The 20,156-nt window shown below is 44.7% G+C and overlaps 2 protein-coding genes across 2 annotated transcripts in view; one reads left to right on the plus strand and one right to left on the minus strand.

The window, feature by feature from the left end:
* On the minus strand, positions 1-19,509 carry LOC306752886 (gamma-aminobutyric acid receptor subunit alpha-5-like; the record flags this gene model as incomplete). The annotated part of the gene is made up of 9 exons (XM_079236715.1): positions 19,433-19,509; positions 18,502-18,626; positions 16,800-16,867; positions 15,423-15,643; positions 11,296-11,378; positions 6,443-6,586; positions 1,653-1,805; positions 1,189-1,400; positions 1-297 (listed from the first exon to the last, which is right to left on the minus strand). The coding sequence occupies exons 1-9, from the start codon at positions 19,480-19,482 to the stop codon at positions 1-3; spliced, it is 1,353 nt and encodes a 450-aa protein (XP_079092841.1). The 5' UTR covers positions 19,483-19,509.
* LOC306752882 (gamma-aminobutyric acid receptor subunit beta-3-like) overlaps positions 3,369-20,156 on the plus strand; it is a gene marked incomplete at both ends in the record, with an annotated part of 49,769 nt that continues 32,981 nt past the window's right edge. The window contains one exon of the mRNA XM_079236711.1: positions 3,369-3,520. Within this exon, the coding sequence (XP_079092837.1) occupies positions 3,369-3,520 (152 nt within the window). The remainder of the gene's footprint in view (positions 3,521-20,156) is intronic.

The raw sequence follows: 20,156 nt of genomic DNA on the forward strand, positions 1-20,156 counted from the left end.
TTACGTTGAGGTCACTCCTTTCAGCACCGGTTCTCTGTTAAGGTACGTGGCCCAGTAGACGAGGTTGAAGGTTCCAAACAGGACGGGGAACACTATCCGCGACATCTTGTCGATCTTGCTGACGCTGTTGTAGGTCTTTTTGGGGTCCACCAGCTTGGTCTCGGAGGCCCGGAGCTGCACCGACGTCGTGTTGGAGATGGTGGAGATGGACACGTCCTTGGTAAGGTTGGGCGTGTAGTTGACGCCCGCCGAGCAAACGTTGTTGGGCTTTTTGGACAGCACCATGGGGTCTCGCTTCTGCAAGTGGGACAGATCACATTGAGAGGGGGAGTCGCTTACAGCACCGTGCTCTGCTAATTATCAGTGTTTTTCCAGTCTGTTTGGAACGATTAGTGAGTTTACAGAAGGGAAACATTTCTGGCAAAACATTCTGGTAAAATGCTGTTTCATTGGATTTCACTCAGGTCTGGTGTTTATTTACAATGACTAAAATATGCAGGGATATGTTTTAACGCAGCTCCCCTGGTTATCTCTGATGATATTCAAGCAAGGAACTTGTTTAATAATCATGATAATTGCTAGCAACAGTCTGATGACTCATGATGCATCGTGTTCATTGTGATTGACACGTCTAAAACAGGCTCTAACTTACTTGTCATTTGGGAATACCACCTTAATGTTTTACACGGAAAAGTGGCTCAAACTGGTGTATTTGCTCTCTTGTTAGGAAGAGAAGCGTGATACCACTTTCATGTCCGTGCACTAACTACGTAGCAAACGGCCAGGACATATAGAGAGACAGTTAGCTTAGCATAAAGACTGAGGACAGGGGTCAATAGCTAGCCTAGCTCTGTTCAAAGGTAACAACATGTGCCTTCCTACTGTGAGCTTTAGAAGAGTGGACATTTTTGAAGTCTTTGGACAGAGCTCGGCTAGCTGTTTTTCTCTGTATTTATGCTAAGCTAGGCTAACCATCTCCTGGTTCTTGCTACACATTTAGCATACAGACATGATAGGGTTATTGATCTTCTAATCTAATACCAAAATATTCCTTTAATGTGTTGCAAAGGACCGCACAAGTAAAGGACGGGATATTCCAATTCAATTCCAAATCTCTGCGAGTTTTCGTGTGTTTTAGGTCGTCTAAAAATCAGAAAACAAGTCTGCCAAAGTGCCCACAAGCTGTACCTTCGGGTGCTGCGCCTCCAGAGCCTTCTTGCCGTCCCAGGCCCAGCTCCTCTTGGTGAAGTAGTTCACCGTGGCGAACTCGATGAGGGCGGAGAAGACGAAGGCGTAGCAGACGGCGATGAACCAGTCCATGGCCGTGGCGTAGGCCACTTTAGGGAGCGAGTTCCTGGCACTGATGCTGAGGGTGGTCATCGTCAGCACAGTGGTCACCCCTGGGTGCAAACAAAGGCCGTGACAAGTTTAAATTGAGTTTTCACAGGCCGCCCGGAAGCGAGGACCAGTCTCCCCTTGCACAACAAAGGTGGGCGCTTTAATAACTCTTAACTGCCAGCCGCTGCGGCGCTGCTGCTCTTCTGTTATTACTCTCCCGCGCGTGACACGCGCACGGCAGGAATAGTGTTGCCCAGACAAATAAAACATTGAGAAGTAAACGAGTAAATCAGTAAATGAGCGGCCTCACTCACCGAACACGGTCCTCGCGGGAACCGATTCTCTGTTTAGCCAAAATGACACCTGGGACAGGATTACAGTCATGAAGCAAGGCATATATGTCTGGATGACAAAATATCCAATCTTCCTCTTCAGGTAGAAGTGGGCCATCATCACTGTGTACTGCCCTGAGGGGGAGGCAGAGATTTAAAAAGGATATCAAAGTTAGAAACGAACAATAAACACAATGTCTGCTTTAAACCCAACCACAGCCAATATTGTTCGCACATAGTGGATTTATGAATATGTGACGCGACCTGCTTACAGCACCACAGGTGTCGGGTTACCACACAGGACGACATAATCATTACTGGCAAAATGACTTTTTATGACCATAAACCTGGCAGCCTGAAAAGTGGTCATAAACGCTTCTCTTCTTCTCCGCCAACTAATGCGTCTCTCCTCCTCTCTGCTATTTCATTATGAAGCAATTAGAGGTGGCTCCCCGCAAACTGCAGCACGGAGAAGCGGTAGGGATAGATCCGTTGGAAAATGGAGATAAAGAGATACCATTTTCATATTCAGTTGAACGTAACGGCGAAATGAACCTGAATTCAGCCCCATTAGCAAACTGAAAAAGCCCGCTTTGATTATCGCCAGGACATGACAATAGAGTATTATGTGGTTAACGTCTGGGATGAGACAGTTGGAGGTGAATACAGAGAAAGTGTCGTCAATGAGAAAGAGAGAGAGAGAGAGAGAGAGAGAGCGAGAGAGAGAGAGAGAGAGAGAGAGAGAGAGAGAGTTAAACAACTGAAGATTGCATTTGAGGCTTTAAAAAATCCTCTCGCCAGCAGCAGTTTGTGACTGCAGGCGCTGGTGAACTATGAAAAAACCCGATGACTATATTCCACACACTAGGGCGCATGCACACACACCCACACACACACACACACACACACACACACACACACGCAGAGTAATACATGAGGCTTTCTCCGGGCAAAATCGGATTTTTGAACCTCCCTAATCCCCGGTTACAATCTGCATCCTGCCATCAGTGAGAGAAAGAGAGGGAGTGTGGAGGAGAAGAGAAGGGGGAGGGTTGGGGTGAGGCTTCCTGTCCTGGGATCCTCACAGAGCCCTAAGCTCCGCCCACTCCGCCCTGCCAATCCAGGCGCCGACATGCACACATACACACCCTGAAACACACATGAAGCATGATTTTCTAACTGCTGACACACACTCTAAGCCGCGGAGAGGGACTCTGCTGTCTGCTAATCACTGGTGGGATGGAGGGGGACTAACCGTGTGGACATTTTCTATCTTTTATGGCTTTTTTTATTTTATTTTATTTTTGGGGGGTGTTATCCGACAGCTGTTTGTGGAATAAGGATCAAGCGCTCTCGACGGGACTAGCTGCCGTACGAAAGGGGAGGAGAAGCAATTCAGGAAAATGCGCCGCGGCCCCGATAAAGTGAGGTAGAATTTTGTTTGCTCCGCAGGTCGCTCCGTGCCGAGGGCAGACAGCTAAATACGACACTTGTGGCCACGGCCATGCCTCGACCAGGAGATCCCCAACACCGCTAGTTCTTACCGCGACCCCATCACCTGGGCCCTCTGACGCCCTCATGACTCCAGGCCGCCTGGCTCACAGCAACCCCGTGAACCTCTACTTCTGTCGGAAACACCCGGACACCGCCCGGCGCTGCCGACCTGGGACGCCCCGGGGCCACCTTTGCCCTTGATGCATGGATCCCGACAGGACTGGGGGCAGAGGAATGAGGAGGAACATGTTCCTCTGGTGGATCTTACTGCTTTTCTCCCAAGGATTTGTATTTCGCAACGTCCGAGGGGAACTTCCTTTTATCGCGGGGAACAATGCTGCCATGCTGGTCAACTGGTGAGTGGGATATTAATGCTTTTTTTTTTAGCCTGAGGTCCACACTAGCAATTATCCTTAGCACGCCAAACTGCAGCTGTAGGGCGCCTATTCTACTTTTAGAGTCGGGAGTTATTTTTAGGAAAGGTACTGCTTTCTGAGACGGCAGAAGTCACATCCTCTAAAGATGTCTTTAAAGAGAAACCTGTGGGCTAATCTCCTCCTTCGTGTCCTCAGATGGGAGTGTTTTCTAAGATTAGATGCACTAATTAAAGGCTCACAACATCTGAGCAATATTCTGAGCTATGGATTTCTTATACTGGAGGGTTTTTCGAAGATCTCTGCTCATCATCAACGAATCAAAAACAGACGAAACCGCTGGTGCTCAACACGAGGAAGGCCGGGCGAGCGTTAATTGACTGCTGTGTTTGAATTTCAGGTTTACAAGTGCTTCATTACTTTGTCTAGACCCCGTGAAACAGCAGGTGGCTGTCAGACTGGCTTTAATCAAGCGAGGGGAAGAATAGTTAACGCCGGGTGACTTTTATCGGAGCAGAGAGGACGCTGCAGGCGCTCACAAGCAAACGCACGTCGTTCTGGGGACAGTCGCTGCACTCTGACTTCCAGAGGACACGTCAGTACTAGTTCGTACCAAGATGCAATGCAAAAAACTGATCGGGGGCCGATTGTTTGTTTTTCCAAGGTGGTAATAGTCCCTTTATAGCATGTTTAGCTAAAGTTGATAGTCATATTTGGTCCGTGGAAGTTATTAGCAAAAGGGTCAAACACATACAGAGTGAATTAACCTACTGGACTGAATGTGACCCCCAGAGCCCCAAACTCATCAGCGCTGATTTGGACAGTTTCCAGACGGACGCTTTGGGCTGCATGAATGATGATTTACTGCCTTCAGTCCTTCGGCTAAATGGACTCCACAGATAATGTTGAGCATTTTTATTGTAGTATTCAGAACACCAGATGGCAGACGGCGATTTAAAGGGGAACGAATAAATCTCCGTCCCGACGTATCAAATGACTTCGGTTATCGATTTAAATGTTGAGGTCAGGTTATTGACTTCTAAACAGACGAAATGGAGTTCCTGCTTGGTCTTGACCACAGATATGAGAAGGAAGGAGCAGTTTGACAATGTCACTGGAGTGCCAGAACCGGTGGATTGATGCTGACAATGTGTCAGAAGCTGATGGTTTGATTGAATAGAAACGTGGCCCGCTAGTGAGCAGGATAAAACAAATACTGCAAGAATCTTTTTTGCAAGTGCTTCACAAGGCCTCAAGGATACACGCACTGCGTTTACCATATTTAACTTTTATACAGGCATCCCTGGTATTGTCCATTTTAATTGTAGTCACCAGACAGGTATTCAGTTTCAGACAAGGTTTTTATCAACATGTTAACCGACCAACCATACAGCAAATGAACCAGCAATACTAACAATAACTAATACAACCCGTTAACCCTTTGCTTGAAAGCGGAAGTAAGGTTTAGGTTGTGGCGTGCAAAAAAAAACAAAAAAGCACCAAAAAAACAAACAAACAGGGGAAATCCACACTTTTAATAATGATTCTACTAGAAACTGGGGGGAGGAAGTGTATTACAGTTCCGTTTTACATAAGAGTATTAAGCAGATGCCTTTCAACGCACCCCACCCCCATGCAACCCCCACGCGTCAGAGCGAGGCTGTCCAATCCCAACATACAAGCAGACACACACAGATTTCCTTTGCTATCTTTGCGAGGACCTAGCTGACATTCTGAGTCAAACTGTTTCCATCATGCTACATTTCTAATTTGAAAGCCTCCGATCGTACTTCATGAAATCCATGTAAAAATGTCCCTCAGCCTGACCCGTAGCTCAGATGCAACCCGCAGCTGAATGAACCGGCGACCGCCAAAATGTCCCGGTCTTTCACCGTTATTATGAGGACATTTGGTGCTCACGTACACACAGATACACTCAGCGACAGCCAACCAACCAATCCCTCACTGATCTGTGATGTCATCTTCTTATGCAAAAGCTGATGGGTGGTTGGATGGAGGGATTAACCCTAGGTCTCAGGTCTCTCTCTAACTCTGAGTGTGTGTGTGGCCGCGTGAGTGTGTGTGTGCGCGCGCATGGGCTCATGCGGGGATAAGTGTTGTTTGACAGGGCTGTCCGGGCCTGTAGACAGCTGGTTGTGTGAGGGATAGGCTACTCTCCTCCACTCGCCTCCACTCATTGACTCTGATCTCCTGATAATGTTTCCCACATTTACTCTCGGCCCCGCACGGCCATCTCTCCTCGCGGCGTTTATCTTCTTCTAATCTAGAATTAGTTACATCACGTTGTTTGGTATTACACTTATCGTGCGCCACATACAGTATGAATTCACTCGTGGAGGAAAAAGGTTCACAAGAACGGCGGGGGGAGGGATTGTATGAGTAGTTAAAGGGACTATTGCACTGTGGAGGTGGCCGACAAAGCTAACGGTAGAGTGGTTTGAAATGTGGGCGAGCAGTTTGAGTTACGGCAAAAGGTCAAATAAAATCCCCACTCATTCTAAACTGCATCTGCATGAAACACAAACAGTTCTCCACGTATGCAGACATGAATAAGACTGTACAACGCTTCTCAAACTGTTGCATGACGTCACAGCTGCAGTGACTGTACAGAACACACATATTGAATGGCAACAAACAATACAGGCCTGCTCCCTCCAACCCTCTTCGTCAAAAGGACCCTGTATATGTATGTGTGTTGATGGGTCATTTTGACCCAAAGGCAACACGGGGGGGTCTAAATTATATGAATATTATTCAGAATCCATGCAGCGACGCCTTCCTTCACAGAGTGACATTCATGTTTCTTTTCTTAGCTTGTATTTATTATTTGTGTTGTTCTTTATCCACGGTCACACAATCACAAACCGCCACACACACACCCACCTCGGCTCGTGTATATGTTCTCGGTGCCGGCGTTTTGCCCAATGAGATGGTACTGGTTGAGTCTGGAGCCGCCCTCTGCCACCACCACAGACGTACCAGCTCCCGTAGTCCAAGTGTAGACCACCTCTGACACCGGATATGCATCTGAGAGACAGAGAAGTAAGCCTGTGAACAGAGAACTTGTTCATTTTTAATATACAAACATCCCAAATGTATGTTAATCTACTTACGAAGAAAGATCTTTCTAGCACTTTTTGATTAGACTGCAGGCTTAAAAAACAAAAACAGAATTTCGCTTGCATGCCTGTGTGTGTGTGGGCGGATATTTGAGTGTGTTTTTGTTTAAACCACACTTCTGGGTCAGAGGTGAGCTCCCGCGTCGGCAGGAACCAGACCGAGTCAGATTAACCATAATGTGTTGCATCACCCTTGTGATGAAAAACAGAGCTCAAACTCTGAAGCCTCCCGTACTATTTCATTTATTCCTGATGAATCCTGTACAAACACTGGACATCGATCTATCAGCCGCTGAGGACGGGAACATGGAAAGATGAAAACTGTGAGAGGGATTTATCTCGGATTTGTTCTGAAAATGGCATGTTTGCAGTTGTTATCTGTCATAGTGCAGCCTGAGTTTCAATCCAAGTGTTCTATTTATCAAAAAAGAAAATAATAAAGGAAACAATCTATGTTGTGTGTTCCCTATTGTCAAGGTGTTGACGTACAGTATTTTTGACCAAAAAAAAAGAAGCTATTTGTGATCATGTCACCTTATATTCGATACATTAAATAAAGAGAGAGAGGGGCTGCGTCAGCAGAATCAATTTCATTCAATATTTTGTATTTTTGTTGTATTTTGATGTTCTCTAAATGCTGCAATTAAATACTGGTAGACAGGAAGTGCCGATAATTTGCTGCTATACTGACGAGCACTGCTTTTAGTGTGCACGGTTCCCTTTAGACATCCATGCAATCCGGAGGAATCTGCAATTCAACACTCGAATGTGTTTAGCGCATTGTATCAAACAGCCTTTAAACCCTCGGCCTGACCTTGGGTAGCGTGGTGGTTTATCTGTCCAGCGGATGACATCTTAAATTGAGTATTTCCATTCTGGGTGCTCCCTTGGCAGCGGCATGCTGTTGTACAATATAGTGTTTAAATTTGGCCACTGTCAGGCCAAATGCCAGGACCTTGATTGTAGGGTAGTTAGATTGCAATAAGGGATTATTGGGGAATTTTAGTACGTAGGGTAAGAGCTAAAGACCTTGGCAGGCGAGAAGGTGCACCTGTGCCAACTTTTCAACAGGTCACGCTTTAATGCTTTGCTGCTCCCGTCTTGTGTGCTCGGCAAAGGGAGCGACAACTCAGCCAAACTCATCACTGACTACACAGTAGCTCTGAAATACTGATGGAAGAGAATACAGAGTGCATGTGTTTTTCTTTTTCATGGAGTCACATATGTCAACATCAGCAAAGTACTGCCACAGGGTCGCTTTTAACTCCTTTTAACCCCTTTTAACCCCTTTTAACCCCGTGTTACGAGAGCCTGGACCATTAAATGCGAAGGTGACCTATGTGCGGAAATCCTCATATCTAAACAAAAACTCTGAGTGCTCACCCAGGCAATTAAAAACAACTTACTTTGTGAAAGTTTTGACAGTTAAAACAACTGTGGAATATACCTTAAGTAGCATAAGTTTGCAGTAACCAACAAGAACTTGGGCCATGATTGGGCTTCAGCTTCGGGCCTAAACCTTTGACCTATAACTTTCGTTAAAGTGGAAATCCTCATCCTCATTTTCTCTGAGAATGCTCTGATGCTGGGATGGCAGGCTTCTCTCTGCTGTTCATGAAAGCTCAAGTTCATTGATACGAATGAGTCAGGCAGCTGTATCTTTGGACTCTATGAAGGGCTCCGAGAAGGAGAGCAATCATGAAGTGATTGACTACTACATATGTTCAGCGGGAACCACTGTGGGCTGAGGGCAAGACAAGCTGAGAGATGACTCATTAGAGTGGATTTTTATTGTTTCCCCCTCCCTCTCCGCTTGGTTTTGTGCACCTAGCGTTGTCGTCTGCATCTTTATGCACTTATTCGGGGAACAAGCGGCTCCTAAACACCCGCCGCGCTGTAAACAACAGCTCTGCAAAGTCATTTTCTTTTCTCTCTCCGTCTGAGAGCCGCCGATTATGGTACTCGTGTGGTTATTCCGGAGAGGTTTTCAACGCTAGCCGTTAAAGCTAGTGCCGTTTATAATGTGTCTCACGGCCAAATGTGTAAATATGGTGAAGGGAGAAAGTGCAGCATTTCAGTTAAGGATGTGTGTATGTGAGAGCTGATGGCTGAAGGCCATGGCAGCAGCTAAATTAGGACACAGGTACTGTACGCCAGAAAAAAGGGGATTAGTTGCCACTTCACCTGAACCAACTTTAGAGCAGGCCCTTGTGCTTTATATTACACAACAAATCACCACTCTGTCACCAATGATTGGATACAAGGAGCGATGCAGCACGGCTGTACGAATGTGCACGTCAAGGCTATGATGACCTTCGTAAATGTGGCCCAAGACTGGGCTTTAACCCTGGTACCTTTTTGACAATATACACTTTATCACCAAACTACACTCAGTCAACCTCAACTAAAGCTTTTGATTTGCTACCTGTAACTAAAAACATTTTATATTTTGATAAACTGACATTTTTGGGAATTATCATCTGCGAATGGGGGAAAAAAAATGCCAGCTGAACTCCTCTTAATTAAAGGGAAGTGATGAGAGCTTAGCACAGTGACTGCTCGACTGGCATTCATGCAGTTTGGTGAGGATTAATTTCCTAATATCACATGTTTAAGTAAATGGAATTGAAAATGTAATATTCATTTCAACATGAATGTTAATAGTGAAGTCAAGTAGCAAAATAGATCATTAAAAGTAGTTAATCTTCAGAAATTAGCAAGAGTTCACTCGACTCAAAGTAGCGAGCAGCACGAGCTCCAAAAGCAAAATATAGCGAGAAAGTCACAATATCGTATCTGAGTTATTGATTGGTCCTTGAGGGAATTCAAAAATATATATAACAAAAATGTTTTACCAACCCTTTATTTATCTGTTTAAACTATTTAGAATTGGTGAGAAAACTGAAGAAAAAAATTAAATGTTGTTATTTTGGTAGATATGTCTGTATAAAAAGACTGTCCAGCCTGAAATGAAATGGCTTCTGTGGTCACCGAATGACCAAATCATGATATTCTGAACTAGAAAGACCTCCGTCAAAGACAATCCGCTCCACCGAGTTTCAGGAGAAATCCTGTTGACAAACAAACAAACAAACAAACAAACAGAACTAAAACCATGCCCGTCTGCGTAGAAACAAAAAGGAGGAGGACATGGAGAGATTTGGCTGCTTGAGGGATTAATTTTGCCCATTTTTCATCACACCGGATGCTTTCCCCTTTCATCCCCCACTGATGTACAATAGTAAACAGTGGATGCCGTGTCAGGCACTTCAGCCATTTTGTTTACTTCAGGAAAAGGTATTGTCGCCCTTTGTGCCATGGCGTCGTAGTAATGGTTGTGCGGGTCCTGCTGCAGTGTGTTGAGGAGGTTTAGTGTGTGTGGCGTAAAGCCACCTGAGGACAGAGATAAACCAGGTGGTGGTCAGGTCAGACAGACACACAAAGTCTCAGCGCTCAGAACACCGAAAGTAAAGATCTTCTCTCCTCTGGGAAACTTGTAAAACAGCAGTGTCACCATCAACACATTATTCCCATTATACACTTACACCTCTCACCTGCGGGGCTTCTCAGCGGGGGTGATTATGTTTGCGTTTGCCATGGGAAGGCCCAACAGCTCCTTACGCTGTAATCGGATTGCAGTCGAATGTGCTTCCTCTACATAGTGGGTGTGGGTGGACGGCGTTACACAGGAATCTGGGGATAAGAGCCTCATCCTTTTAGCCCAAGAGGCTCCCGAGGTGTGGCGTTCTGCCAGATCTGTCTTTAAATACCCTCAGGGCCACTCAAGCCATGTCCTCGCCGGTAGGCCGCACAGACAAGCCGTCCTGTTAGAGGACATTTGGGAGAACCCTTCGGATCGTGGCCAAATGGAGCGTTGGAGAACATGCGCTAATCTTCTCCTCTATAAGCGACTTTTACCGTTATCTTGAATAGTAGCTGCAGTGGCGGGGCGACGAATACCTGTCAAAGAACCAGAGGCCATGCTGCTTGGGCAAAATCCCTTTACGGTGCATGCTGGTTGACTCAAATTGACTGTGACTGATACCGTAAAACACACAAGTGATTTGAACCCTGTTCATAATCCTCTCTGGTCGGACTAACCTGAGGAGGATCCTGTCGCTGCCTTTGCTTACTATTGTGTGTTAATCTGAGTCAGTGCATGTGCATGTATACCTCCTTAAACTCTGACTTTTGTGCCTTTGATTTATCAAAACATTAAAAAAAAACAGTTGTGGTCTGAACACTGAAATAATATACATACATGTGCCTTGTTAGACATACATGAGAAACAGAAACTCACTTTGCACTCCTCGGCCTTTACTTCTTTTGTGCTACTGCTACAATAGCGTAGCACTTTAGCTAAGCGCTTTAACTTGACAATTTAATGTGAGGAAACTTTGCAATCTCCAGCAGATAATGACTTGTGGACTGAATCCCTGCAGCAGCATTCCATCAATTAGCCAAAATGATTCCTAATTGTTCTAAATGAATTGCTCTAAATTTAGATTAAACTCTGGTGAAACTTATTGCATTGGACTCGCAGAAACTGGGATTAGCATATAGCGACGAGCGAGATGAACATAAAAAGTAGACATTCAGAGATGGGATTATACTCACAGCTGCCAAACTTGAGCGGGCAGGCGTGTGCGTCCATTGGGAAATCCTCCAGCTGCATGGGGCATTCTGCCGATATGGTCAGTCTGAGGCAAAACACATACAATATACAAATTAAACACGTAGCAAGGTCTTACTTCAGCCGTCACCACCTTTTGACTATTTAACCGAGCATGTAGATCTCTTCGACAGAGCACCGTGTAATTACAGGAAGAACCACAATTGCTAAAATTACAGGGTACCAAAAACAATTGAGAGGAAGGTCGCAGCTCTGCCGTCTCTTTTAAATAATAACTATTAACCAATCTGAGCTCAGAACAGAGGTGAAATTAACTTTACAGTTTCATGCAAGGCATGAAGTGCAGTATTCCCCTCTCTCACCAGCAAAACCAGTATTACAGTGGCAATGCTACCACCTGGTGGCCACATAGTCTCTGTGTTATTTGTCTCTCCAGGAAGTATACTGGAGGGAAACTCTTCGAAAATGACCTCTGTGACAACCGCTCATGCAGGTCATTTTACATTTTCTTCAAATATGAATATTACACATAGCTCTATCTCCTAATAGGAACCATTTGAATTGCTAAGAACCTGAGTTTTATGTCTTGCTTCGTTTTGGTGATGTCAATCATTCACATATACAGGCTTCTCAAATCGTATTCTTTACCAGTCATTCACAACATGTTGTTATCATTTTAGCTTCTACGATGGTACCTCACTCTCTCCCTGTCCTAAAAGAACCACAGAATCATAATTATTCCTGCTTCAGATATCTGCCCCAGATTGAATCAAGTTCCTCTGTGCATTTCTTGCTCATTGCATGATGTCGACCAGTAATACAGTGATGTGATGATGTGGGTTCACTGAACTTAACGGGGCGGAATAAAGTGGAATTAAGTGGTGTGGAAACCAGTGCACAAAAACACCCGTTTATAATGTTTAAAGGAGTAGCTCCGACTCGTCTCTCAGTGGCTCATTAAAGGTTCAAAGAATATGGACATAAATGTATACTTTATAATTTATACAATATATATTGTATTGAAGAGTGGGTCAATTTTTGTGAGTGATAAATGTGTGTGTCAGTCAGTGCAACGCCGGGCGCCACTTCACAACTTTTTATGGGGCTTTCCGGCTGGTGGCGGCCTACAAACAGAGAAGGTAATGGAGCCGAAAGCGACGCTTGAAAGACAACAGTGACGAAGAAGGCCAAGGCAGAGACCTCGTTTAGTGGCCCACATCCTAATGGAACACAAAAAGCCCTTCGCCTATGGCGGGATTGTAATAGAGGCGACGACTGCTGTGGCTGGAATGTTATTAAAGGGCCATAAAAGTAAGACAGAAATTACGTCTGCTATTGGCGATGTACAACTTGAGTAGCTCCCGGCCACTTTCATTTCCTCAAATTAGCTCTCAGAGGAGAAAAGAAAAGCGTTAATATCCCTGCCTGAAAGGTTTCTACAGCAGTTTGTTTTTCTGCTTTACCCAGTCAGGCATATGAGCAACCTCAGCGTTAGCTACAGTGTAACGTTAATCGTTTTTTCCTTCACTGATCTGTATCATAATCTTGATGACAACTGTGTCACCGAGATGTGGCCGAATCCTCCTGGGTCATGTTTTTTTTTGAACGCTCCAAAAAACCTCCAGCATGTACGTAGCCACCGCAGGAGGTTTCCCAATTATATTCTCAAAGTGAACGAAGCATAGCAAAGTGGGATAAGAGGCCACCTCTGGTCCCCAAAGAGCCGACATCAGCGCAGGATTTTCCAACTGCATTGTTGCGTCTAAAACAGCTGAAGGCTTGGGATTGGAGGAGAGGAAAGGGTGTCTTTGGGAGAAATAAATGAGAACATGGCTGTTGGCTATTATACCATGTTCTAAATATTCATGTGGCCTTGCCCCATTAGCAGGGATGCCTGTAAAGATACTTGCTTTTAATTTGGAGCGTGATTAGTGCCAGAAAATCCGTCCCTTTAAAAGAAGACTGTTTATCCCATTGCAGTTATAACTTAAATATCAGGGGTAAAATAGGAGCTTAGAATAAGTGGAAAGCGGTGCATCACAGCGGTAACGCCCCAGAAACAGACCCACGTATGCACCTTTCGCGCCTGTGGGAAATCTAAAAGTTTCCAATACTGGACTTTGCAGAAAAGTCGAGAACTTGGACGACAGGACAGAGTTCTGAATTCAGGGGCTTTATTCCGTGTACCACTGAGCCGCCATGCGTCCATCTGTCTTTACACATTAACAAGCACATCGTTTTTCTGGTTTAGTAAAGCTGCGTTTTATGAATTACCCGCGAAGACAAATCGAAACTTGCCCCTGCAACTTCTCAGAGTGATGCTTTTCAAATGACATGAGCGAGAAGCTTTCAGTGACACCCGAACGGGACGTGGAAGTTGCGTGAGAGAGGATGTGGTGTTCGTAATGTGACATGACAGAGGAACATGCACCCGTGTCGGATATATTGTTGTTGTGTGTGTGTGTGTGTGTGTGTGTGTGTGTGTGTGTGTACAAAAGTCTGAGTGGATCCTCTGGGGATGAACACATATGGTGCACCTACTCTACATAAAGGATGCTGTATGCTATGAAAAAATGCAGAAAAGGCACAAAAAAAAGAAGCTGTTGTTGAGTTAGCTGATAACCTGCAAGTACCCAGATGGTCCACGTGTGTGTGCGTGTGTTTGTGTGTGTCGGTGTGTGTTTATGCAGGAAACAAAATCAGTGCTGCCTGTGGTTAAGCTCTGCTGGTAATGACGAGCACAGTACTGTAACAATTAGACGATTAAAAGCAACCTACTGCTGCTTCGTTTCAACTGTGGCAGCGAATCCGATGCCATTTTTAGATGACGGAAGTGCAAGCCCCCCCTCTCTCCCTCTCTCTCTCTCATGTGTGTGTTCTTTGCATTTAGACATAAATACGTGTAATGCATAGATTTCCATAAAATGACGCATATGGAAATGAACGTGCACACATTTGCGCAACCCCTCACTTGCTAAGCCTCGGGGTCAAAGTTGAGCGTCACTATAACTGATTAGTGCAGAAGACATCAGTGTGTGTGTGTATGTGTGTGTTGGCTGCATGTGACAAATAGGTGACTGTAAGTACGCACTTCTTTAGATATGTATATATGTCAGCGTGGCTGCATATGGATAATCTGTCATCCATCCAGCATTATTCTCCCTGTGGGTGGCCCTGGTATCAGATAGAGTGCTCTCATCCGTGATACAGTCACTCTTAAGTCCTGCAGCTGCAGTAACTCCTTAGGATAAGCACAAAATTACTCTATGGTGCAAAGGTCACAGGGAACCCCGATGGTTACGCTGGCGGAACAACAACAGCTATTTATGCGAGAGAAGTGTCTCAAGTTAACATCACTTTGTCCTCACTTGGTCAGCGTTTTAAGTTGCAAATATCTCTAGTTTAATTCAGAGTGATCACCATCTGGTTGATGGCCTGTTTCTTTCTTCTTCTAATTCACCGCTACGTTACTGCCAACTATAGTTCACTGCAGCACTGCCAAAAACTACAGTTCACAATGAGGCTGCTTTTCATAATGGATGATCTCCCTCTGCAGTTTCTTCTCAAACCCTTCATTTAAAGAGACACTTCCTTCTGGCATTCGTATGTATCATGAATAACTTAATATGAATTGAAAAAAACTTAAAGAAAAAGAATACTTTAAAGAAATACTTGCATTATTTCCCATTCACTTTGCTCTACAAATCAAATGCCAGTGATTGGCCACTGGGTGACACTATTTCCCTACAGTCTCTCCCTATGACACACACTGAGGGTTTTTATCACTGTATCACTGTTTTCTCTCTGAGTGCAGGCCTGTATTGTGTATTATGTTGGCCTTGGTAGCTAGTTTTTTTACTTTTATGAACTTATAAAAACCTTCCCTTTACTAACCTGTAATAAAAGCTGTATGGCACAAAAGGTTTAATAATTCCGAGACTGAATACGGGCAAATAAACACCGCACCTTGAACCTCAGCACTGTGCTGACAAATGTACTTCTGTGTGGTTCGCGGCATATTTCAAGTGCCATAAACCTTGGGCACCAAGTGGGTTTGTAATTATTCATAGCTCATTATTCTGCGTTTTTTTTAAAACGTCAAAGAACCGACCTCATCGTGTAGAGCAAAGTGCCGTCGTCCTGCAGCCTCAGCAGCTTGTTGGGCGTGGTCATGTTATGGGCGATAGACTTCTTGCCGTTGAGGAAGAAGGTATCGGGGGTCCAGATGTTGCTGGCCAGCAGGTTGTTCAACGGCAGCATCTCCATCGGCCCTTTGAAGCACAGACGCTCGTCCTTCCAGCTCTGACGGAAGAAGACGTCGATGGTATATTCCTGAGACAGGGGTAAAACGGAGGTTTCAGAGAGCTCTGCTGGAAAAGGCGAGCAATGTGAGGGAGTAACTGTTTGGACCCAGAAGCCATGTAATGTGATGTCAGTAAAACTTGTGTTTACCGATCTGTCTGCACTCTGATCATTTCATCCCAAAACAGACTGAAGGGATGCCAGAGGCAAAAGATCTTCTCTGGGAAGGAGCGCCCACTGTTCAGAGCATCGTCTTCATCTGCGGTGTATTTACCCGAAACAAGAATTTAAAGTTTTATAGAGTCTCAGTTTCTGTTGCAGCATCATTATGTTGGGGTTTTGGGGCATTTTTTTGACCCAGTTCAGAGTTACAAATAAGTAAATTAAGACAGGAAAACGTGCCGTGAAATGCCCATCAGCATAAAATACTGCGGCACGTTGCGTCCTATGACAGCGGCTCCTCCTTTATGCCTACATAAATCCACCAACAATTTGCAGTTGATCAAACACAGCGGTGTAGAAATCCGTCATAAATCTGCTCGTGTGCGAAATATCGACCCGCTGCGAGCTTGGAAACAAACAAACGAATGGTCGGGAAACTGCTGTTAGCAGGCCGACATGGAAGCTTTTATGGACCGCAGAACCATTCAGGTCTCTTGCCATATTTCATTAATCAATCGTGCGCCCTTGTCAATACCTTCTTCAAGTCAATTATGGGAAAGTGGCAGCTGCTGTGTCAGAGTGTGCCAGAGAGATTCCGGGGTGTAATAGAGGATTTAATGAAAGAGGAGATTTAATGCATTCCGCTATCCAAGTGGAACCTTATAGTTTATAAGAGAATGGATTAATAAAGGGAAGATTCATTTGGAACAAGTTGGAATAGGCCAGCCACATTGCATTAAATCTTAAATGTTTAAGTTATCCACATTCCTTTGGTCTCATTTTCAAGGAACCAGTCTTCAAAGACACAACGAGGGTACTTCCAGGGAACAGCCTGAGCATTGGTAACAGTCTCGTGAAATGTAAATATATGTTTCAATCTAAAAATACCCACAGTAGCCTTTGTTTGTGTGTGGCCAGCCCAGCCATTCTCTCTCTCTCTCTCTCTCTCTCTCTCTCTCTCTCTCTCTCTCTCTCTCTCTCTCTCTCTCTGTGTATCTACGGTGTTTGCTGCAGATGAACTCACCATCTCCGTGTCCGACACTGGGCCGAAGCTGGTGACAAAAATATTCGTCTGGATCTCTGTGACGTTCTCTGTTGAGAGAGCAGAGGTGGGAATGTTTTACGGTGTGGTCATTAAAAAGACAGTGAAAAATAATAATTTTACTGAATTTTAATTGTAGCAATATAGGATTGATAATCTGGTTTATTAGGCGACATCTTCCCCTGATGTGTGGGACGTTCTTCCCTGAGCCACGTAAAAGTCTGCATTTTAACGGATCAGTGGGTCGCAACTAACAACCGGCTTCATTGTCGATTAAAACAATTATTTTTGTCTGACCAACAGTCCGAAACCTAAAGATATTAAATTGACTATGATATAAAAAAGAAAAACACCCTCATTTTATATGAGAGAAGCTGGAATCATAGGAGTTTTTTTTTTAATAAAATGAAGAGTTCATTTTCTGTCAATACACTAATTGACTATCGTTGCAGCTTTAGCTTCAAAGGCGTTGACATCTTGATAAGTATGACGTTTTGAAGGAAAACTGGTTGATAATAACTGAGGGGTGAATGCAAATGGTCCAAATCTAAAAACATGAATTAGATATTTAGGCAATACAACCAATATTGGCATTAAAAACCTGCATCGGTTGAATGGCAGCTACAGAATAAACCCAGTCTCATTATTCATATGAATCCACACATTTCCGTGATGTTCTCACGCCATGCATTCCTTCTGGAGACGATGTGAAAAAGGCAGCACATTATATCCGTCATTTGTACCAGCAAAGTCAACTAAGTCTCTGCTACGCATATACATTTGGTTCTAGCGAGCCGGGATTGGCCGTGCTGTGGAGAGCAGCTTGTTGAATGCTGAATGAAGGGCTGAATTTTTTTCTTCCCCTAGAATGTATTTATAGGCCCTCTTGTCAAGAGTAGCAACCGTTACCAGGATGTGAGAGCAGGCTTTTTGCTATGACACATCAGGCATTCGGCTTGAAAAAAGCCTTGTTTCTTCCTACTTGGAGAAATGAATTATGGGGACAGGTACCGGTATGTACGTGGGAAACAAATTGAACATGAGGAACAACGGTGTGAGGGTGCATGCAGTAAGTGCAGCGCTAATGGAGAACATGGAGGTAGTGGTGGCGAAAATAAAAATACAAATAATGAAACACTTTTATTTCAGTGGCCCTTTAGAAAAAAAGAACTCTCCATCTTTGAATGGCAATTTGTCAGCTCTCAAGGTTACCTCCGGTTGCCAGGGTGAAGAGTGTGAATAAAACACCCCAGTGCGCTGAACGCAGGCTGTGTTGAGGAGGGCCGGATTGATTTATTCTCCCGACCATGGCGGCGTACAGGAAAAATACTGCGTGCACTCCTGATCCTGGCCACGGTTGAGACAGAAACACTGCATCTGAGAAACGTGCGTGTGCGTTCACCTGAGCTGACATGGGTGTGAAAATTTCACACCTGCTCTCACAGTTTCGACCCTGGTATCTGCCAGTGTCACAGCCATTTCCCGTGAAACGGTGCATGAAATCGCAGCGCGATACGGGGCCTCTAACAATGGAGTTCAGGTTAGCGGGTTAAGTTAGCATGCTGGGAGGCTCGACTGTAACATTATGATATTTTAATTTAAGATCACTTGCTTTCAAATAAAATAAAAAAGGGCCCAGAATGGTGCCAACATGATAAATAAATAAATAAGATCCCCAGCAAACCTCCAAGCCCCGGCCGGAGCCTGTTGTCATAACCGTCAAGGAGCCCGTCCAGGATCCTGGTGAAAACGGTGCTGTTGTCGTTGGCCGCCGCCTCCTTCTGGGCCTCCGTGGGGGTCTGGCAGCGACTAGGATAGGAAACAAGGGAGCAAGCGTAAAAAAAAGAGGCTCCTGGCATTGGGTACACGGCAGGACGTCGAACATGACACGGTTATTGTGATTAATTAGCTTACTGCATTAAGGACAGGCTTGTTGTGATTAATTATTGAACATAAGTACTGCTCACAACTACCAGTAGAGATAATTAAGGCTTTGACATGTGATCCAAATATAAACAAATGAGTTCCCCCGCTAAATATGGCAAGAAGCGATGCATTATGTCTCGGGGATGAGCACATCCTCTGTTGCTAGAAAACGAGGGAAATTACAACCTTCTTTTTCTTACAAAGAACATTGTGTCCATGCACAGGGACGAGCAGGGAGTGACACAGGAGGAAGGTTACAAGGCGGATTTGAACATGTGATCTAAAAGCCATTGATCTGGGAGAGTGGACTATTCCAGTGATTTACTGACAGCATCGCCCAAAGATCTGTTTCGCTTTTACTTGAGTGCAGGACAGCCACTTAAGCAGCGATGTAGCAGAGTGCAGAGCGGATATGCGATCAAGAGAGGAGGGCAGAGCCGGCAGGCAATATATAAATATGTAAGGGAGTCATTTACAGAACTACAGATGGAGCTATCAGGATTTGTGGTTGCAACAGAACGTAAACTGATGACTGAACATTCTCGAGTAAATGGCAACTTTAACACATTTTGCTCTTATAATAACATCACCGAAGCTGTATTCTTTAAGAAGCTTTATTTAGGGGATAAATAGCATTCTACTTTAAAGCTGGTAACAACCACATCTCTTTTGTTTAGCTCCTAGCTTACCTATTGTGGCATCCACACAGGAGCAGGAGGGAAAGGACGAGCCTCGCCATGACTGAGATTCTGCTCACTTTGTTGTTTAGAGCTGTAACACATCCACATACAGAGAGAGAGAGAGAGACACACACACAAACACAAACAAAGAACAAGATAGCATCAGAAAAGCACCACATTCCAGAGCCGCAACCAAAATAACTGTTTCGTCAGCCTCTTAATATGATAAACCCAGAGGTCTAGCAATCTCAATAAGGCGACCCAACTCACACAAAGAAACTCCGCTGCACACAGAGGCGGACCATTACAGAAATCACTAAATCAAGCGGCGGGACGATCTCTGCTCAATGAGGCTGTAACTCTTTAACATCCGAAACGTCTACCTTTACAGCCGTAACAGCCGCCGGACAGAATGGGATATCACAGAGAAAAGACATCGAAAGAGGGGTACTATTTTCTGCAGCGTGATCCCCATTGTGTGAGATCCAACTGCGTTTGAAACCAGCGCACTACAATTCATGTAATGAATTCTCCCCCGACCACCACCACCACCTTTCCCCAATCCTCTCCTCCACCCTTCTCCTCCATCACCATCACCATCACCAAAAACATGAATCACATTCCTATTCCTATTTGCCACGCTGTGTCTAATTAGAAAAAGCCAGAGGGTGAAAAACAGAAGAAAAAAGAAAGGGGGGTACCTGAATGTAGATCCATCACCACCGTATTATTA

Source organism: Taurulus bubalis, assembly GCF_910589615.1.
Source record: "Taurulus bubalis genome assembly, chromosome: 21".
NCBI classification, from domain to species: domain Eukaryota; kingdom Metazoa; phylum Chordata; class Actinopteri; order Perciformes; family Cottidae; genus Taurulus; species Taurulus bubalis.